The sequence below is a fragment of the Lolium rigidum genome, chromosome 5, assembly GCF_022539505.1.
Source record: "Lolium rigidum isolate FL_2022 chromosome 5, APGP_CSIRO_Lrig_0.1, whole genome shotgun sequence".
NCBI classification, from domain to species: domain Eukaryota; kingdom Viridiplantae; phylum Streptophyta; class Magnoliopsida; order Poales; family Poaceae; genus Lolium; species Lolium rigidum.
In genome coordinates this window covers 77,578,983-77,601,830 of record NC_061512.1, presented here as the reverse complement: position 1 = coordinate 77,601,830, position 22,848 = coordinate 77,578,983, and the positions used below count along the sequence as shown (strand labels likewise).

At 46.9% G+C, this 22,848-nt stretch overlaps 2 protein-coding genes across 2 annotated transcripts; both read left to right on the top strand.

Annotated features, from left to right (window-relative positions):
* Positions 1-10,448: 10,448 nt before the first annotated feature.
* On the top strand, positions 10,449-10,870 carry LOC124656129 (the record flags this gene model as incomplete). Its single annotated transcript, XM_047194932.1, has 2 exons — positions 10,449-10,542; positions 10,617-10,870. Coding segments are annotated over exons 1-2 (348 nt in total), but the record flags the coding sequence as incomplete, so codon positions are not given.
* A 773-nt stretch (positions 10,871-11,643) lies between these two features.
* Positions 11,644-17,209, top strand: LOC124656128. Its single transcript, XM_047194930.1, has 3 exons — positions 11,644-11,706; positions 13,948-14,169; positions 15,916-17,209. Exons 1-3 carry the CDS (start codon positions 11,644-11,646, stop codon positions 17,137-17,139), a joined length of 1,509 nt encoding a protein of 502 aa, XP_047050886.1. The 3' UTR covers positions 17,140-17,209.
* Positions 17,210-22,848: the final 5,639 nt, after the last annotated feature.

The following is a 22,848-nucleotide window of genomic DNA, read 5'->3' as shown; positions in this document are numbered from 1 at the left end:
CGGAGTGGAGGACACCCTAGGCTAGGAGGCCACAACAACAACAACCCCCACCATGCCAACACCAACCACTTCAACCGCGCCCCGATGAGAGCCCCCAACAACAACTCCAACACTGCTCCAAGGACTGGGAGCAACGCTGTTCCCATCACCCCCAAGGACAAGTCCACCATCACTTGTTATGAGTGTGGAGTGGTGGGTCACTACTCCAACAAGTGCCCCAGAAGGCTCGCCAAGACTGTCCCCAACACCTCTGCCCCTGCTCAGCAGCAACGCCGTGTCTCCACCGGCAGGAAGTTCACCCCGAACAACCCGAACAACCGCAGCGGCCGCCTCTTTTACATGAGTGCCGAAGAAGCCCAGGAAGCACCAGATGTAGTGCTGGGTATGTTCTCTTTTAACTCAATACCTGCAAGAGTGTTGTTTGATTCTGGAGCACCGCATTCGTTTGTTACTGAAGATTTTGCATGCACTAGTAAGATTCAACCCATCAGTTTGAAGCATGCCATGATAGTTCAAATACCTGGTTCAACAACTAAAGCTAGAAAAATTTGCAAAGATGTGCCAATCAGAATACATGAAATAGATTTTTATGCAAATTTGATTGTTCTGGGAACAAAAGGTTTGGAAGTAGTACTGGGTATGGACTGGATGTCGAAAGATCATGGACTGATTGATTGTGCCAAGAAGGCCATCACCATGACTAGTAGCACCGGAGTGTTAGTAGAAAACGTGTCTGAAAGGCTGCCCAGAAAATTCACCTGCAATCAAAGTCTAGCCAAACCAACCTTGGATCAGATCTGGGTCGTCTGTCGATACCCCGATGTGTTTCCTGATAATTTACCCGGTATGCCCCCAGATCGTGATATCGAGTTTATCATTGAGTTAATCCCTGGAACAGGACCTATAGCCCAGAGAACCTATAGTATGAACCCGGCAGAGTTAGTGGAACTGAAGAAGCAACTTGATGATATGTTATTCAAAGGCCTGATTCGACCAAGTGCGTCGCCTTGGAGATCCCCAGTTTTGTTTGTGGATAAGAAGGACGGTGCCACTCGTTTATGTACGGATTACCGTAAGCTTAACGATGTCACCATCAAGAACAAGTATCCTTTGCCAAAGATAGACGACCTGTTTGACCAGATAACCGGTGCCAAAGTATTCTCTAAGATTGATCTTAGGACTGGTTACCATCAACTAAAGATTCGTGCCACCGATATCCCCAAAACTGCCTTTACCACCAGATATGGATTGTATGAGTACAATGTCATGTCATTTGGATTGACCAATGCCCCCGCTTACTTCATGAATCTCGTGAATAAGATCTTTATGAACTTCCTGGATAAGTTTGTCGTTGTCTTCATCGACGACATCCTTATCTACTCCAAATCCGAAGAAGAACATGAACAACATTTGGAAGTGGTCCTAGATACCCTTTCGGGGCATCAGTTGTACGCCAAGTTCAGCAAATGTGAGTTTTGGTTGAAGGAAGTAGGATTCCTGGGACATATCTTGTCTGCAGGAGGAATTGCCGTTGACCCCTCTAAAATCAAAACCGTTGAAGAATGGAAAGCCCCAACCACTCAGGCTGAAGTCCGTGCGTTTCTCGGATTGGCGGGATATTACCGCCGGTTTGTTGAAGGATTCTCCAGCATAGCAAGACCAATGACCCAATTATTGAAGAAAGATAAGAAGTTTGAATGGACTGATAAATGTGAAGAAAGCTTCCAACAGCTCAAGAGCAGATTGACCTCAGCCCCAATATTGATCATGCCGGACATCACCAAGCCATTTGACGTCTACTGTGATTCCTCCAAGATTGGTCTTGGATGTGTGTTTATGCAAGAAGGCAAAAGTGATATCATACCTGTCAAGGCAACTGAAGCAACATGAGCAGAATTATCCAACCCATGATTTAGAGCTAGCAGGAGTAGTTTTGGCCCTGAAAGTATGGCGTCATTACCTCATGGGTAATCAATGCGAGATCTATTCGGATCGCAAGAGCCTGAAGTATATTTTCACTCAGAAGGAACTAAATATGAGGCAAAGAAGATGGATAGAGTTAATCAAGGATTATGATATGGAAATTCACTATCACCCCGGCAAGGCCAATGTGGTAGCGGATGCCCTGACTAGACTGCCGTGTCAGTTGAACTCCATGATCGCAGAAGAGCAACCTAGTTTGCATCAAGAGTTTGCGCAGTTTATATTGGAGCTAGTTAGTGAAGGATTTCTAGCCAGCATCTAACTCCAACCTACCTTGATTAGTCAGATAAAGGAAGCCCAAAAGGGAAATGCTAGCATTGATGGGATCAAGAGCCAAATAGCTGCGGGGAAGGCACCAGAATTCACCGAAGATGAAGAAGGAGTGTTGTGGTACAACAAACGCTTATGTGTGTCGTCAGATTCCGAGTTGAAGCAAGTGATCCTGAAAGAAGCCCATGACACCCTTTACTCCATTTATCCCGGAGGAACCAAGATGTACCAAGATTTGAAGGAACAATTTTGGTGGCATGGAATGAAGAGAGAGATTGGAAGCTACATCGCCAAGTGTGATATCTGTCAACGAGTCAAAGCCGAACATCAACGACCCGTAGGATTGCTGCAACCCCTGCAGATTCCCGAATGGAAGTGGGATTCTGTAGGAATGGACTTCATCACCGGATTGCCCAAATCTAGTAAAGGAAATGATTCTATTTGGGTAGTGGTCGACAGATTGACCAAGGTAGCCCATTTCATCCCCGTAGAGACCACCTATCAAGGACCAAGACTCGCCGAGTTATATATCTCACGGATAGTCACCCTGCACGGAACCCCGAAGTCAATAGTGTCAGATAGAGGATCCCAATTCACCTCCAGATTTTGGCAGGAAGTACATGAAGGACTAGGAACCTAGCTGAATTTCAGCACCGCCTATCACCCGCAGACTGATGGACAGACTGAACGAGTCAATCAGATACTGGAAGATATGTTGAGAGCATGTCTGCTTGAGTATGGATCCATGTGGGAAGACTGTCTGCCTTACGCAGAATTCTCGTACAACAACAGTTATCAAGCCAGTTTGCAAATGGCCCCCTTTGAAGCCTTGTACGGAAGGAAGTGCCGTACCCCTCTGAATTGGTCGGAAGTCGGAGAAAGCCAAGTCTTCGGCCCAGATATTCTTCGAGAAGCCGAAGAGAAGGTGCACAAGATCCGAGAATACCTCAAGATAGCCCAATCAAGACAGAAGAGCTACGCTGACAAAAGACGCCGAGAGATGACCTTCGAGATTGGAGATTTTGTGTATCTCAAGGTATCGCCCCTTAAAGGAATGCAGAGATTCCAACTTAGAGGAAAGCTTGCACCCCGATATTTTGGACCCTTCAAAGTCCTGAGTCGCCGAGGAGAAGTATCCTATCAGCTGGAGTTACCTGAAGAAATGTCAGCGGTACACAATGTGTTTCACATCTCGTTACTCCGGAAGTGCTTGGAAGTGCCGGAGAAGACCGAGGTTTTCAAGAACATCGATCACCGAGCTGTGGATATCAACTCAGACTTGACCTATCGCGAAGTACCTATTCGCATCTTGGAAGAAGATTTCAGAACCACTCGCACCAGGAGTATCAAGTTTCTGAAGATCCAATGGAGTAACCATACCAAAGAGGAAGCCACTTGGGAGCGAGAAGACTTCATGAGGACTGAATACCCAGATCTCTTTAGTACCTAGTTTTCTTTAAGATCTCGGGACGAGATCTTTTGTAAGGGGGAAGGGTTTGTAACATCCCAAGTTTCAACATCAATAAAGAGATGAGAATTTCAATTACTCAAATTTTGCAACTAACAAAAACTTTTATTTACATATAGTGCTACATATAGTTTTCATGCATTCTTGTGTGCTTTCTCCATGATGAGTGTTTGATGTGATGATCTACATATGCTTAAACCCTAATACATGATCATAGCACCTCAAATTGAGAGAAATAAAGAAAGTAGAAAAATCCCAATTTTCACTCATATACACATTTAACAAAATTTGCAAATCATTAACCAAGGCCACCATTGCTTGTGCCATTGCTTGTGAAACCCTAATTTATCAATAACAAACACTTTTGCATCAAAGAAACATAAATCAAATCAAAGGAAATATCAAATTTCACTCACATATGATAATGGTCAATTGTCACTTTTATAACATCTTGCCCACTTTGAGCCCCTGGTTTGGAAGATTCTTAAACCAAAACCCCTCACTTCTTTCCACCTCATCCAAGACCATATCAAGGTGAACATTTTTGGTGTTGACCATCATGGTTGACTCTGCCTAGTTTGACCAGTATAAAGGTGACAAGTGGCAACATTGAATCAAAGAGAAGATCACCTCAATTTTTAAACTTTGCAAACCAGCACCAATTTGCACACCACCACCACCATTCTACTCCAAATAATATTCAAATCAACTCCACCAAAAAGATTTGAAAAATTCAAACTTTATCTTCATGCGGCCATTGTGTCGAATACCTTGCGAGGCATGAATTCAGATTTGGACACACACTCCTTTACACAACAGTTTTTAGACTAAACCTCTTTTGATCTTTGATGATCATTGATCCCCTACGTCCCTCGCATCATGCCAGTACTTGTTCTCGATGATTAAAGCGTGGAGAGGGCAAAAACAATGCCATGTCGTGCACCATGCCGGCCAGCATGCCACCCCTCTCTCAGATCCTCCTCTCTCACTTTTACCTTGTCCTCTGACCTTGTTGATCATCACGGTGCACGGCTGGAGCTCACGCGAGGCTGGCATTGGCCAGGCCAGAGCGTGCCCAGGATGCCCAGTGCACGCCAGCGTGCGCGCTCACCCCGTACTGGGCGCGCCAGAGCGGCAGCTCGCCCCATCGCCTCAGTCCTCCTCTACCCCTCTATCTCTGCATCAAGCTTCTCCACTGCAACCTCTAGCCCGTAGAAATCCTCAAGTGCACGCAGAGGCACCGTCGCCGTCGTCCTCGTCGACTTTCCGCCGCCAGTACCGTGGTAGTCATTGCATGCTCCCGATCGATCCCGTCGTGCTTTTGCCGCGCCAGAGAGACGTTAAGCATCGCCATGCTGCTGCCAATCGATTGCCGTCCTCACCTTGCTCCTTCGCGCACTTGGAACCGCCGCGCCATGCTCGACCTTCCTCGGCACCCGCCAGCACCTCCTCCCTCTATAAATAGAGCTCTCCCGCACCCCAACTCTTCACACCATCGGCTTCTCCTCCCTTCCCTGCTTCTCCTCGACCAAGTCCCACACCCAATCGTCGCCGGAGCAGCCCCAATTCGTCGCCGGAGCCCGCCGGTACCCGGAGGTCCTCGCCGTCGATTGGAGCTTCCCCACGCCACGCCGCTTGTACCCGGTCGCCTCGTCGTCATCGCCAACGTCGCCGCGCACCTCGCCGTCGGCCGCAGGAACGCCGGTAGGCTCTCCGACCCCCTACCCTCGCCGCCGGTGCGTCGGGATCTCGTCGGAGACGACGATGCTCCACGGCCGCACGATGCACTTCTAATCCTACGCCTCACGTCGCTCGTACCGTTTCGCTCGTTAAGTCACGCCGGACGAGTGGGTCCCACCTTGTCGAGTCGGCCACTCGCGCGAGACGCGCGGATGGGCGTGGCCCAAGTCTTTCTCTCCCTTTGCGGCCCATTTGTGTTTCCCGCGCAGAGCCCACAATTTGAATTCCTTTTATTTCAAATATGTAAATTTCAATACTGGCACTGTTTTCAAATTTAAATAGTTTCAAATCTACTGCACCAAATTCAGCAAATTTTATATCTTTCGAAAGCCTATGAAATTATCTAAACAATCCCATTGGTCTCACCTCCAGATTCATTGTAGAATTCAAATAGTAAAAATGACAAGGCAGGGCCTTTTCAAACTTCAAACTTTATTTAAAATTCAACCATAAGTGATTTTGAGTTGATTCCAACTCTCATAAATCACATTTGATGTACTCTAATTGTTTATGCAAAAAGATAGCCTAGTTGTTTGCATGATCATGGACTAGAGCAAAACAATGGCTATGGAGCCATTTCTAGTCCATTTAACTCATTTAGGATTAATTTATTTAAATAGTATGAGAGCTACCCTCTCATTTAAATCTTGATCCTAAGTAATTCAATAAGAGGTAATGACCTTAGTCTAATGAACCTCATATTTTATTACTTAGTGATTTTAAATCATTACCATGCTATTATTAAAAATGCATGAGGTGTAGCACCTCATTTAAATCATTACTCCCAAATAATAGATATGAAGTGTTGACCTTGGTCAACATATATTCATACCTTAGTATTATTTGAGGAATTTAAATCTTGATAAGATTCAATGAGAGGAAATTATTTTCTCCAAAGAATTTAAATAGCAAACCAAATCAATAATTGTAATGAGAGGAAATTATTTTTCTCTTAAATAAGAAAATCAAGTCAACCACTAGGTGAATAAGAATGAGAGGTTAGAATGACTTGTGTGAACCCTTGGTGTGTTTTAGTATAGTATTTAAGTTTTGTTTAGTGATTATATACCTCGTATTCGTATATAGACGCTAGTACCGAGGAGTACCAAGAGGAGGAAATCTACTCTCGGGAGGAGGAAGAGAACTTTGATCACTACACCACTCAAGGAAAGCTAACACTCTTGCAAAGTTCCCAAGTGCAAAGCTCTACAAGAGCAAGGCACCATCACGTTTCACTTTATGTCTAATAAACCTATCCCATGTTTTTACCTTGCAATTAGTTTGCTTATTGTATTTCAAAGTTTACTTTTGATTTATGATTCACTTGGGTCTAGAGTAGAACAAGAGCATCAAATTTAGCCTAGAGCAATCAAAGCTAGATAGCACCCCTCATGACTAGTTGCTAGTGCTAACTAAATAAAATTGACTACTCTAGATGGGAACATGTGAAATGAAATGACTTTGAAATAATTTGAAAGTGAATGTGACATGAATGACTTGGTGAATTTTGAGGAAAAGCGATGATTGGGTTTGGATGCGATACCCTTCCAATTATATAAGTACCCCCACAATACCTGATTATGGGTAGGGCTTAACTAGAAGTTTGTGTATCTTAGTATGGGTTCCCTCTAAACAAACATCATAGGGGTTATGCTTGAGGCTGCCTCCGGTAAAGGTGAAATGATGTGAATATGAGGTGAATGTCAGACCCAAGCCCTGTGCAGTTCCCAGGTTGACGGTTTGTCTTCACTGGGAGGCCAAGCTCATGGGGAGAGGTGCCTATACTAGGGTATATAAGTGAAAGGTTATGGTTGATGATCCGCGTACTGAGTTACGATGATTCGGGGTTATCCTCGACGGATGTAATCAAAAGTTGTGGCACAAGAGTACAACCTCTGCGAGTGTTAACCTATTCGAATAGCCGTGTCCACGGTTACGGACGATTGGAAAGACCATATTATTCCGTTGTCAGAACTTTTGTCTTAAAAAGGATTGTTGAATTGAAAGGTGAATTGACTTGAATCACAATGGAGTTGTGGGAATGACACTAATGTTCCCACTTGAGTTAGTCTAGCAAATGAAGAGTCGTTACTAAATGTTTATGAACTAAACTTGGCTTTATGCAAATGAACCTAGAGCTTAGCACCCCTTATTACAATTTATAAGTAATTACATTAGTGTTAGTTTGCGAGTACTTTAAAGTACTCATGGCTGTGTTCCTGGCTATTCAAATGCCAGACTATGAAGAGGTGCAACAGTATCAAGACGACGGACAACAGGACGTCTACGATAACTAGGAGCATCTTCTAACGTCAAGCGTTGCCTGTGGAATAGATAGTCCACTACTACTTCGCTTCCGCTACGTATGGTGTTGTTGGTCATTCGATCAACTATTTGTGTAATATTGGATCATGTGATCTATTGTTGTAAGACGATTATGTGTTGTAATAAATGATGACTCTATGATATTCAACTGTTATGTCTCACAAAAACAATCTTCCTGGGATTGCGATGTATGGCATAATAGGCATCTGGACTTAAAAATCCGGGTGTTTACATGGATCATTGTCGTCTCTGACGAGATCCCGACGTACTGGCGGCGAGGCTAGGGGGTGGAGAGCCTACCGTTGCTCCGGCGGTCGACGGCGAGGTGCGCGGCGACGTTGGCGAGGACGACGAGTCGACTGGTACCGGCGGCGTGGCGTGGGGAAGCTCCAATCGACGGCGGCGACCTGCGGGTACTGGCGGGCTCCGGCTTCAAATTGGGGCTGCTCCGGCGAGGTGGTGACTAATTGATTGGTCGAGGAGAAGCAAGTATGGGAGGAGAAGCTGTGGGTGTGGAGAATTGAGGCGCGGAAGGGATCTATTTATAGCGGGGGAGGTGACTGGCGGGTGCCCGTGGAGGTCAAGCATGGCGCAGCGGTTCTGGTGCTCGAAGGGCCAAGGCGAGGACGGCGTGGTGTAGGCGGCATCATGGCGATGCTCAACGGCTAGCTGGCGCAGCAAAAGGGTGAAGGGATCGCTCGGGATGATGTAGACTCTGTCACGGTACTGGCGGCGGAAAGTCGACGAGGACGACGGCGACGGTGCACGCGCAGGGGCTCGAGTGTGTCTAGTGGCTAGCTGGTGTGGTGGCGGTGCTCGATGCAGAAGTAGAGGGGTAGAGGAGGACGGAGGTGATGGGTCGAGCTGCCGCTGCGGCTCGCCCGAGTACGGGGTGAGCGCGCACGCGCGGCGTGCTCGGGCGTGCTTGGGCACGCTCGGCCCGGCCAATGCCGGCCTCGCGCGAGCCGGGCCGTGCATGGTGATCATCAGCGGTGCCGGGGATTCTGCCGGACAAGGTTAAAGTGCATGGAGAATCATCAAGAGCAAGTACTGGCAGTGATGCAAGAGGTGTAGAGGATCAATGATCATCTCTGATCAAAAGAGGTTTAGTCAAAAATCTGGTGGATAATAGCATGTTTGTCAAATCTGAAATTATGCCTGCAAGGTGTTCGACAGTATGGCCGCATGAACACTTTGTTTGAATTTTGAAATTCTTTTTGGTGAAGTTGATTTGAATAATTAAAGGGGTAGAATGGTGGTGGTGGTTGGAGAAATGGTGCTGGTTTGCAAAGTTTCAAATTTGGGATGATCTTCTCTTTGTCTCATAGTTGCCACTTGTCACCTTTATACTGGTCAATGCGGACAGAGTCAACCATGATGGTCAACACAGGAAATGTTCATCTTGATATGGTCTTGGATGAGGTGGAAAGAAGTGAGGGGTTTTAGTTTAAGAATCTGCCAAACCAGGGGCTCAAAGTGGGCATGATGATATAAAAGTGTCAAGTGACCATTATCATATGTAAGTGAATTTTGATATTTCCTTTGATTTGATTTGTGTTTCTTTGATGCAAATGTGTTTGTCATTGGTATATTAGTGTTTCACAAGCAATGGCACAAGCAATGGTGGCCTTGGTTAATGATTTGCAAATTTGACCATATGTGTATGTAAGTGATATTTGCCTTTTTCCATTTCTTTTATTTCTCTCTATTTGGGGTTCTATGATCATGTACTAGGGTTTAAGCATATTAGAATAACACATCAACACTCATCATGGCAATGCATACAAGAATGCATGCACACTATGGTAGCACTATATGTAAAGAAAAGTTTTTGTTAGTTCCAAATTTTGAGTAATTGATTTCTTTGTCTTTATTGAATTAAAAACTTGGGATGTTACACTATCCCACCAATGCCGCCATCCCAGCGGCTTCCCCTCGCTGTGCGTGTCCGACAGCAACGACAAGTTGCTCATGGTGGCTAGCCGGTGTTGGAGAAGAAGAAGAAGAATGGTAGCCGGTTGGACGTGAATTACAGCAGGCGCAGGGGTTATATTCAGCGGGGATTAATGGCGACGCGTATCTGTAGTAGCTCTTCCGCGGCGGTTTGGTGCTTCATTCCGGCGGTTGGCGGGTTGATCGACGCGGTTGCCACTCCAGCGGTTGACCTCCCCGGCAGTTGCTGTGCTTTAATTCACGCCGATCGAGCCAGTGTCGCTGCCAGGCGGGCTCGTGGGGGAAGCGAGCAGACGCTCGGCGCGATCACGCAGCGTCCGCGAAGACGCAAACGTGCCGCATATTTGGACCGCTGCAGACGCCCCGGACACGATGCGTAACGTGTAGCCGGATTTCCTGTCCGCGGTCCGTTTGCGTTGGTCCGTTGGAGATGCCTTGCAACCAAAAACATTACTCCTCTTCTCGAATGTATCCTGCAACTAATTCTTATTAGTACGATCAGGATCGTTTCCGATATACGTATAAACTGTAAAAAAGTCGTTTCCAAAACTCTGTCCAGTCGCGCGGGGCCCATGATCGTTTGGGACTAAAAAGATCGTTTCCCAGTCTAGAACGGACGCGTTTCTCTGGCGCCGCCACTCCTCCACCGGCCCTAGCTTATCAAAACAAAGCCTCGCATCGCACAAAACCCAAAAAACCCCAAAGCGCCATGGAATTCCAGTTCCGCGCCGGCGACGAGCCCAGCAGGCCTCCTCCGCCGGCGACAGACTCTGCGGCTACGTCGGCGGATTCCCAGTCTGCGGGTGAGCGCGCGTTTGTTCAAGTTTCCCCATGTCGATCTTTCTTAATTTCTTCTCTCCTCTGTGTGATTGTGAAGCCACGCATGTGCGAGATAGCCACGGCGATCACAGCATGGGATACCACGGGGAGAACGCCGGGCCTGTTCCGCCCCCGGCATCTGACCCGGATGAGCTGTGGCGACAGGCGGCCAAGGCGAGGATAAGGGAGCGGATCCTGCGGGAGGAGGCGGAGCTCGAGGCGCTCGAGGCGCAGGTCAGGCGTGAGCTCATGGAGGAGCGCACCCCGTTGCTGCGATCCGGACTGGGGCGGTCGGCGCGCTCTGGCGCGGCCCTTGGATCGGCGCCTACGCCGGCGCCATCCGGGACGCAGACGCGGATCGAGCTCGAGGTTTGTTCGTAAAGCTCGAGTTATTATGAGTCCCGGCATTTGATTCGTTTCGTATAATGCTTTCGGAATCTGTATATGGGATTGGCAGTTTCCCTTTTTCTTTAGGGAACCAGTAGAGAAAAACGTTACAGTGTTTATCATATGAGCTATCTCAAAGTACAGATGTAACTCGACAAGGAACTTCCGTTCCATGAAATTTTGAGAAATCTTCTATTTTCTGGATGAACAATGCAAATCTGACCAGTTGAGCTAATTTAAGCTCTGATCCTTCTTTCTGTTTAACCGCTTAAGTTGTGTATAAAGAAACACAGGGTCTAACCTCTCCTTACCTAATTAACTATGAAAGATCCAATAAATATGTTCCAAAGGATGTCCTGTTAATGATACATTTTATTATAATTATAAGACTATAAAGCATTTGTACAAAAAATAACTATAGTAACTTTTCCTTTCTAACAGTAACATATTTACTTACCGCGCAGTTTTTTCTGCTCTCTAGAAACTGATGAATAGTTGTTTTTCACCTTAATGCAGGCCCTATCGAAAGCAAATGCGTCGGTAACCTTGCCAATGAAGCGGAAGAACACTGATGTCGCTCTGGCGTCTGCTGCTTCAATTTCGACAAGCACCAACAAAAAGGAGTTGAGGTGCACGTTGTGTGACATCCCAGCAACCAGCGAAAAGGCCTTGCAAGATCACCTCAAAGGAAGGCGCACATGAAGAAGGCAGCTAAGCTTGCCCAGCCAATGGCTAAAGCATGTCATGAGGATGATGATGAGGTAACGAACACCATCTGAACTTGTGCCATAGTAAATGTTAAAAATGCAGGTGGATCACTATTAGGGTACTCTTTACCTTATTTAGTTTAGTTCAATAAAATGAGCTAACTTTTCTGATAAAATCATTATTTTGGAAAATTTAGTTCAAATTTTTGCACTGAAGAGAAATGCATCATACACATTTGATTGCATCATTCATTCCTATTTACTTACATCAGTTTTGAGTTCATGTTCTTCAGATGAAACAAAATATGTGGAACGACAGTTGGGCACTTTATATATGTTATGGTAAAGTATCATCATATCTTGCCATTACAAAAGTTGTACGATAGGTAATTTAGTTGGTATTCGATTAGCAATGGTTATGTAAAGTATATTTTCATATTGCTATTCCATTATATTAGAAATCATGGTTCTTCTATAATACATGTGCCATCCCTTGTCCTCGATGCCCTCCAAGCGGTCTTCCTTGGTCGTGATCAGGCGTTCGGTGGGCTCAACTTTGCCTTCCTCACCCTCCTCCCCAAGGTCGATGGTGCAATGGAGGTGAAAGACTTCAGGCCAATCAGCTTCGTCCACAGTTTTGGCAGGCTCATCGCCAAGCTGCTCGCCACCAGGTTGGCTCCTAGGATGCCGGAGCTGGTCCACGCCAACCAGCGCCTTCATCAAGGGCCACTGCATCCAAGGCAACTTCGTTCTAGTGCAGCAGGCTGTGAGGATGCTCCACCAGCGGAAGGTGCCAGCCCTCCTCCTTAAACTGGACGTCACCAAGGCTTTCGACAGTGTCTCGTGGGCCTTCCTTCTTAGTGTTATGAGGAAACGAGGCTTTGGCCCAAGGTGGCTCAGGTGGGTTCTCATGCTCCTCCGATCACCATCCACCAAGTTGTTGGTAAACGGACGCGCAGGGGACGCCTTCTTCCGCAGCCGCGGGCTCCGGCAGGGCGACCCCCTTTCCCCTCTCCTCTTCGTGATCGTGATGAACATCCTAGCAGCGATGTTTAGGAACGCAGAGCGCGCTGGCCCTAGCTCGTGCAGTGGTGGCCCTTGTGAAGCCCAAACTCCGGAACAGCCGCCCCGTCAAGGACGGGCTGGCGGGCGACCCATGGGTTTTGGACATTGCTGGCTCCCTCTCGGTTGGTGCCATTGTCCAATACCTTAAGCTTTGGGCAGCGGTTCGGGATGTGGCGCTCGACGTAGGATCCGACACCTACCGGTGGAAGTGGACATCGAAGGGATCCTTCACCGCTCGTTCAGCCTACCTTGCAATGTTGGAAGGTTCCTTTGCAATGGCTGGGGCGGGCAACGTCTGGAACTCTTCCGCCCCAATGAAGCATAAGCTGCATGCGTGGCTCGCCCTTTGCCGACATTGCTGGACGGCGGACAGGTTGCTGCGCCGTGGGTTGCCCTTGCATATTCTATGTCCGCTATGCAAAGTGCACAACGAGACACTTGACCACCTCTCCCTGGACTGCCCCTTCGCTAGGGTCGTTTGGGCTGGCATCAACTCTGTGTTGCGCATTCTTTTCCTCACCCCGACGGTACCTCTCTTGGTTTGGTGGCCGGCGGCGGTCGAGGGGATACCTGTGGATCGAGCCTTTGGCTAGAGTGCAACTCTCGCATATTCGAGGAGATACCTATGGATTTCTACCCTTGGTTTAGGTAGAGCACGGCATGTGTGGGTGGCTGTGCCGGCGCCGGCTGTGGCTGCCCGGTAAGAGTGTATCTTCCTGTACTTGGACGATGTCCTTTCTCCTTCGAGCTTAATACAAAACACGCAGATCTCCTGTGCGTACTCGAAAAAAAAAACACTCAATCCGGTTACCAAACAATAACGTGATTACTCAATTCCTATGAATAAAACTTGTCCAAGTATGTACATGGACATGCAGTCATACAAATAACAGCCAAGTAATTTATCCTTGAGTTGTATCAACTTTGGACCAGATGAGGGGATGGCCCGGTAGTTCTTCTCTGATCGTTGGCATGTATAGGTGGCAAAACTTAAATGTAAACAGTTTTTTAAACATAAATGTTAATAAACTGTTGCTGTTTTAACATGAATAAACTAACTCTATCAACAAAGATATATCTGGTGCAAAAACGTGTGTCCATCTAAGATAAATCACCTGTAATGCCAAAAGCATGGGAGCTTTTACTAATTGTTTGTGCCTGCATTTTTTTATTGATTCATTACATGTTTGGTTCTCTCTGAAGACAGAAAAGTATTTGTTTTTCATACAGGCTATGCAGGTTCACTCAAAAGAAAATGTACTCGCAGTCTTGCCAGACAAGCAGAAAGACCCTAACATTGTCACGGTGACAAGCAAGACGCAAAAGCCGGACTTGACCTGCAAGGTCTGCGGAATTACTTCAACAAGCCAGAAAGCCATGCAGGATCACCTTGAAGGGAAAGCCCACAAGAGGAAGGTCTCTAAGCTTCCGCAGCCAATGCCTGCTTTAAAGGTAAAAACGAATATGGTTTTGATTTTTCCCATCCTATATCTTATCTTTATCAGTCCGTTCATAAAATCAATACAATTTACATACTCCCCCCCGTTCCATCAAACTTGTCTGAGATTTTTCAAAATTTGGATGTATCTAGATGCTATTTAGTGTCTAAATACACCAGAATTTAGAAAAACCTCAGGCAACTTTTGTGGGATGGATGGAGTTTTTTGTTGCTGCGTGCTAAACTATAATTTGCCATCTGCTACAACTTCGTTCAGTTATTGCTGAAACACATTTCTGGACTGACCAAGAATTTAGTTTTTTTTTTCTAGAAAGAAAATGTCTATATGCTTATGTTAAGAAATGAGGAGATATATCCTTAGCCTTTCTTTCTTATGTGATACACATTCTGCAAAAGTTCTTGAATTGCATTGCAGTCAAGCTTGCATCGATATATTTTGTCATGCAATTGTTCTTAGTCAGTCGTGGATATACTATAGTGGCATAAAGCGAGACATATACCCTTATCTATTCAAAATTGCGAGAAAAATGTCACTTGCATTGAACTTTCTTAGCTATATCATTCTACCGGCCGAGAGAAAACCCCTTATTATCAGACATCTTTGTCCGCATGAGCATGTGTCCGACCTGGTAGTCTAGTAAAAAATGGAAACAATAGTTCAAACTGTATATATGTTGCTTTTATAAATAAGACATGCGAGCACTAGCACCCAGGGCATTTTCTTAATGAAAGGAGGGGTGAGCCACTAACTTGCGGAGGAAGAGCCTCAAATGTGGGTTGCGGGGCTAAACTCCAGCTCAAGCTAACCAGTTAACCAGATGGTCAGTCTCTTGTACGATGCTTTGCACAATTGCATGGAGCCAAGCTCATATCTTTTAATTGTGCCTTCAAGCTCTGCATCCCGGATGCGATGCATCCAGCCTACATCGCTGTCCGTACCTTCATGGATGCTGTGATTTATGGTTGGTCAGTCACAATCCTTGCCTATTTGGTAATGTAGCGAGAAGGCCACATAGATGTTCCCAGTTCATGCTAGTGCGACCATGCATTTTGTGATTCAGTAATGTAACATCATGACTAAAATGAGCATACTTAATTTTATAACGTAACTAGGTGACACTTCTAATACTTTATATGAAGCCCTTTGCATGTAAACTAGGTTTTACAAGTATATGACAAATTAACTGTTGTACAAGGTGATAGTTGATTTCTTTGGTTTGTGATTAGTTAAATATACTATTGAAATGCAACTCTTTCAGGCTAAATTTGATTGATGCCACTTAAAATCTTGAGATTGGAGGAGTCCACTTCAAATGTCATGTCCATGAATATGTCACTGCATGTTATTTTTAGCTTTACCTAATGTTATTATTCTGTTCTTTCATTAATTTGTTTTCTACTTTTATCCTTTCTCTGTGCATGATGATCTACCTTTTCCCTCTAATTTTGATTGGATCGAAAAAGCCAGTATGCATTTCTTTTGATAGTTGGTGTGATGTGATAAAAGGGACAAAGCAAAAAACGTAACTTCACTGTAGTCAGAAGAGGAGAGCATAGGAGAAAAGAAAATGAATTGTATTACCAAAGCTAAGAAAACTAATAGTAGCATATTCCTGAATACATCATTTGGAATTAATCGCATTGTTTTGATGTGGCAAGTATCAAAATTTACCTTTACCTTCTCAGCTCACCAAATTCTAAACGATTCTGTGTTTTTGTACACTGGCTTATCAATGCAGCTTCCTTCAAAAGCAAATGTGCCAAAAGATGCATCCATACTTTCGGCTGCAGAAAGTGACAAGAAGCAGAACTTGAACTTGAGCTGCACGTTGTGCGGCATCCCATTGACGAGTGAGAAGGCCATGGAAGATCACCTCAAAGGGAAGTCCCACAGGAAGAAAGCCATGGCATTGGTGCGTGAGGCGACAGAGCATGTGCAGGAAGAGAAAGAGGAGAAATGTAGCTTTACTCCCACAAAAAAGACGATGATGACCAAGGATGGGATGATCCACGACGTGATGCAGATAGATGAGAAAGAGGAGGAAGATAGCTTTACTCCCACGAAAAAGACGATGATGACCAAGGATGGGACGATCCACGACGTGATGCAGATGAATGGCTACGTTTTTTGCGAGGTGTGCAATGTGAGAACCGCCGATATTGTCACTATGATGTGCCACCTCCAAGGGATCAAGCACATTTCCAAGGCCCGGCAGGAAGCTAGGAAGCCACCAGCAGAGACGGTTATCATTGCTACCTCTGTTGCTAATGGCGATCCACAAATGGTAGCTATGAGGATCAACGGCGTGCCACACAACGTGCGCCGGGTGGGCGGCTCACTGCTGTGTGAGTTGTGCGATGTGAAGGTGCCTGAGGCATTGCAAGGCGTCATGCAGTCTCATTTGTCCGGGAAGATCCACACCAAGAAACTAAAGGCCATGGCTGCAGCTGTTGACAAGGGTGCAGTAGGGAAAGCTGAAGTAATAACCAACGATGTTGCTTTAGCAACCAATTTCCACATCACAGAGACTCCAGGTCAGGAGGAGATGATGGATGATGGCGCCGACTCTATAGGTGGATCTGAACTGGTAGAAGCCAAGTCCAAGGAAGCTTCTCTTGTCCCTGGGAAACCGGCAATGGGAGCATGTGTCCCGGAGTCCATGGCACCATATGGAGGTGCAACGGTCGGGTGTCCAACTGCCAAAGTTGGAGAAAATGAAGCAGACGCCGAAGGAAATAGCTCGCCGATGCAAGAGATGGATGCTGTCAAGACCAATGGTATCGTGGTCGTGCCTGCTGATCAGGATGAGGTCATGTACCAGGTGGAGGGCAAAGAGTTCATTGTGCTGCGGCAGCCAGATGGTAGGCTCTCATGCCGACTGTGCGACGTGCATGGCTGTGAGAAGTACGACATGATCAATCACCTCTACACCCATTTGGGCAACGCCCATCTTGCCGATTAGAGGAGCAGGTAGCGGTCGCATTGCCACCGATAGTGAACAACAACATTTCTGGATCTGGCAAACAATTACTATTTATGGGAGTCACTAGCCTTGCTATCTTGTATTAATTGGTACCTATATATCCTTTGCAATGAACAGGTCATGATCCATTATTGAGATATGGGATGAACAGCAGGTAAATTTGACTTCCCATGTTTCTTCATGGAGCTCTCGTTGTTTCTTCATGGAGTATGCGTGAAGCTCAAAATCATGAAACTCGGTCATATGTTTGGAACATTTGATGTTAGTTGTGTTCAGTTGATGATGTGCCTGGGATAAGGCGTCATAGAAGTTAACTGGTTACAGATCAGGGGATACGGACGAGAAGAACTGCCTCCCGGCCAGCTGGTCGCTCACGCGGGCGACCAAACCCTGCCAAAAAGGCCCCCGCTATTTGTGCTTCCCCGGCGGTTGTGGCAGTGTCCGGACATCATCAAAGGCAGCGCAATGCGAGGAGGCAGCACGTTGCCGCGGCGCTGGGCTCTGCGACGGGCGGCGGCCCGATCTGGGCTAGTGGGTAGCAGCTGTTCGTGTGCGGTGTGCCCAGCGGATGCGTGCCCATGTACACGCCCATGCCAGCCTTAGCGGCGCGCGCTGGAGCTGCCTTTCTCCATTGATGAAACGCACGCAGCTCTGACGCGGATGCGGACGGACGCATCCCGGCCCCGGGTCGGACAGTTTCAGCCCTGGTTTCTTCAAACGTTTCCGGCCAGTTATCAGACAGGACATGTGTGATCTGCTTGCAACCTTTCATTCTGGAGCCACCAACCTACAGCCCGTCCACCAGGCGTACATGGCTCTGCTGCCCAAACGTGATGATGGATTTCCGGAACGCGTTCGATTCTGTGGACTGGGGAGCCCTTGATCGCATTCTTAGGGCTCGAGGTTTCGGCTATTTATGGTGCAACTGGATACGCGCTATTTTGGAATCTGGCTGCACCGCTGTCCTCCTAAATAGCGTGCCGGGGCGGTGGTTCGACTGCAAGCCTTGCAGGGGCTGCGCAAGGGCTGACCCCCACTAGTGGAAAACAGGGCTTCCGTGGGAGCCTTTTGTCGCGGGCGCGCCTGCACCCGCGACAAATGGCCTGGCCACGTCGCCCCGAAACCATGTGGAGCGCGCGGAGGCTTTTGTCGCGGCCTTTTGTCGCGGGCCGTATTACGACCCGCGACAAAGGGGTAGGAGCGACGTGGCCACCCCTTTTGTCGCGGGTCGTAATACGGCCCGCGACAAAATGTCCCCGCCCTATATATAGAAGCAGCCAGCCACCCCCCACCTCATTTTTTCCTTGGTGGTGAAGGTGGAGGTGTATGCTAGCTCATTTTTTCTACATGTGCACAAGAGGTGTTTGATGGAATGCTTGTGAGAGGGATGCCACTTGGTTTATTTGATAAGATTTCTCCTCTTTTTGATCCAAAAAGGTTAGCAACTATTTTCTTGACTATATATATATGCATAGTCCGTACAATACTAATTTTAGCAAGGTGATTGCATCTGATACATATATAATTGTGCTTATGATGCAGATGAGTCATCCATGGATGTACGGTAACCGATGTGCTCCCGCTTTCGAGAGAGGGCGTGAATTCTTTCTTGCTTGTGGCCGAGGCCAACAAGTCGAAGCAAGGTTTTATGTGCTGTCCATGTCTAAAATGTAAGAACGAGAAGGATTACTCTTGCTCAAGAGATATTAAGAGCCACCTCGCTTCGGTTTGGGTTCATGTCCGAGTTATAATGTTTGGACCAAGCACGGAGAAGAAGGGGTTATGATGGAAGACGGCGATGAGGAAGAAGATAATGATGAGAAGTATTATCGATCTATGTTCTCTGAATGCTTTGATACCGCAATGGACGACAATGAAGAAGAAGGAGGTGAAGAACAGGCATCAGATGATCCTGTTGATGATGATCTTCGTCGGGCCATTTCCGATGCAAGAAGAGACTGTGACACGGATAAGGAGAGGTTGCAGTTCGACAAGATGTTAGAGGACCACCACAAATTGTTGTACCCAGGTTGTGAAGATGGGCATAGAAAGCTGGGTAGCATATTGGAATTGCTGAAATGGAAGGCAGAGGTCGGTGTGACTGACTCGGGATTTGAGAAATTGATGATAATATTAAAGAAGCTGTTTCCAAGAAATAATGAATTGCCCGTCAAGTACATATGAAGCAAAGAAGCTTGTCTGCCCTCTAGGATTAGATGTGCGAGAAGATACATGCATGCATTAATGATCTGTATCCTCTACCGCGGTGAGAAGTACGAGAATTTGAATAAATGCCCGATATGTGGTGCATTGCGGTATAAGATCAGAAAAGATGACCCTGGTGATGTTGAGGGCGAGCCACCCAGGAAGAGGGTTCTGCGAAGGTGATGTGGTATGCTCCAATAATACCACGGTTGAAACGTTTGTTCGAAACAAAGAGCATGCCAAGTTGTTGCGATGGCACATGGAAGAACGTAAGAAAGACGCGATGTTGAGGCACCCGCTGATGGTCGGCGGTGGAGAAACATCGGGAGAGAGTTTCCGGATTTTGTCGGTGAGGCAAGGAACTTATACTTTGGTCTAAGTACGGATGGCATGAATCCTTTTGGGAGCAGAGCTGCAGCCACAGCACCTGGCCCGTGACTCTATGTATCTACAACCTTCCTCCTTGGTTGTGCATGAAGCGGAAGTTCATTATGATGCCGGTGCTTATCCAAGGCCCAAAGCAACCGGGCAACGACATTGATGTGTACCTAAGGCCATTAGTCGATGAACTTTTGGAGTTGTGGGCCAAACCAGGTGTACGTGTGTGGGATGAGCACACGGAGCAAGAATTTGACCTACGAGCGTTGCTATTCGTAACCATCAATGATTGGCCTGCTCTCGATAACATTTCGGGACGAGACGAACAAAGGATACAATGCATGCACACACTTGTTTAGATGAGACTGAAAGTAAATATTTGGGAAAAAGCGAGAAAAGTTGTGTACCCGTTCAATCGTCGTTTCCTTCCGCGCAAGCATCCCTTAAGGAAAAAAGGCAAGCATTTCGATGGCGAGGCGACCGCCGTCCGAAGCCTTGTCCCGTAGTGGTGCTCGATATATTTGACATGGTCAAGGATTTAAATGTTATCTTTGGAAAGGGTCCAGCAGATCGACCTGTTCCGAAAGACGATGACGGACACGCGCCCATGTGGAAGAAGAAATCTATTTTCTCGGGAGCTAGAATATTGGAAAGTCCTGGAAGTCCGCTCCGCAATCGACGTGATGCACCCGACCAAGAATCTTTGTGTGAATATTCTAGGTTTTCCGGGCGTGTATGGAAAGACAAAAGATACAACGTAAGCACGGGAGGACCAGGAACTTCATAAAGGACGAAACGGCAATCATCCAGGGCGGTTTGTAGGGCCTGCCAGCTATGCTCTTACCAAACAAGAGAAGGAGATCTTTTTGAAGCCCTATTCGAGTATCAAGGTTCCGTCTGGTTTCTCGTCGAATATAAAGGGGATAGTAAATATGAAGGAGAAAAAATTCCAGAACCTGAAGTCCCATGAGTCATCACGTGCTTATGACACAATTGCTTCCGATTGCATTGAGGGGACTTCTACCAGAAAATGTTCGACTAGCCATTGTGAAGATATGTGCATTCCCGAACGCAATTTCTCGAAGGTAATGGATCCGAAACTTTGTCGAGATTACGAGGAAGATGTGGTCCAATGTCTTGTCGGCTTCGAGTTGTTGTTCCCACCATCCTTCTTCAATATTATGACGCACCTCCTCGTTCACCTAGTTGAAGAGATTAGAATTCTCGGTCCCGTATTTCTACACAATATGTTCCCCTTCGAGAGGTTCATGGGAGTCTTAAAGAAATATGTTCATAACCGAGCTAGGCCGGAAGGAAGTATCTCAAAGGGCTACGGAACCGAGGAGGTCATTGAGTTTTGTGTTGACTTTCTTCCCGACCTTAAGCCGATTGGTGTTCTCGAATCTCGGTATGAGGGGAGGCTGACTGGAAAAGGCACACTAGGAAGGAAAGCAACGGTGTGGAGGGACAAGATTTCTTTCAATCAAGCGCACTACACGGTTCTATACAATTCCAGCTTGGTGGCTCCGTACATCGAGAAACATAAGAATGTTTTACGAGAAATAAACCCGGGCCAGCCCGAGTCCTTGATTACACGTCAACACATGAATACCTTCGGCGGTTGGTTGCAAAGACATCTCATTAATGACCCATCTGCGGTGGAGCAGATCTGTACTTGTTGGCCGAGTTACCATCTTCAAACATATGTACATTCCAAGGGTACGAGATAAATGGGAATACATTTTACACGATCGACCAAGATAAGAAGAGCACCAACCAAAACGAGCGGTGTCCGCTTCGATGCAACAGACGAGAATGGGCAGACCACCACATATTATGGATACATAGAGGAGATATGGGAACTTGACTATGGTCCCACTTTTAAGGTCCCTTTGTTTCGGTGCAAATGGGTGAAGCTCAGCGCTATACATATTGACGATAAGTACGGTATGATAACAAGTGGATCCCAACAATCTTGCGTGCACCGGACGAGCCTTTTGTCCTAGCCAGCGAGGTGGCTCAAGTTTTCTACGTGAAGGACATGTCTAGCAAATCAAGAAAAAGAAATCAACAAAAGAATACATCAATCGAGGAGCCAAAGCGCCACATAGTTCTTTCGGGGAAAAGAAACATCGTGGGAGTGGATGACAAGACGAGACATGTCGAAGATTATAATAAGTTTAAAGAAATTCCGCCCTTCACGGTGAAAATTGACCCAAGCATCTTGCTAAATGATGAAGATTCTCCATGGCTACGGCGTAGAAGATCACAACACTAGATGGCGATGTAATAATGTATTCTTCATATATAGTTCCCAAGACAATCTCTACATTTATGTAATAATGAAGATTAAACCGTGCTTGGCTTGTTGATCCGCTTGGCAAGGCGTATCGATGCTCCTTTTATAGGCACGGCACCGCTTCTACTTTGTCTTATTACTTCGACAGGCCGTCGTGCGCTACATGCTTTATCTCATCGAGCAGGTGCGTCCACCCACGCGTCCTTATCCTGCCGACACCTTTAGTCGCGGTTGCAGCCACCAACCGTGACAAAAGGTTACCGACACATCCTTATCCTGCCGACAGCTTTAGTCGCGGTTGCAGCCACCAACCGTGACAAAAGGTTACCGACACATCCTTATTATCCTGCCGACATCTTTGAGTCGCGGTTGCAGCCACCAACCGTGACAAAAGGCCCTCCTAGATAAGCCTCCCCAGTCTTTTGTCGCGGTTTGAGCCTCCACCCGGGATGAAGGTTTCGCGCGCCACTCGTTCCCGCCTATTTTCTTCCCGCATTCCCGCCATTTTCCACTATATATATGTAGGCTTGGACTCTCATATCTGCAAACCTCATCACTCTCTCCCATGGCTTCCATCGTATGTCTAACACCCCGGAGGCGGAGGCGCTTGCGCCTCGAACTACCCCCGCCCGCCCGGCTACCGCGTCCCGACCGGCTGGTTGCTCGAGCCGTCGGAGGCGTCACCGGTCCCTCCTATCCCCTGTAGGTGTGCCACGCGAGATGGCCATCACGAACCACTACTATTTCGAGCTCACGCCCGAGCAGCGGAGGAATCCCCGGTGGCATCCCGACTACAGCCCGACTTG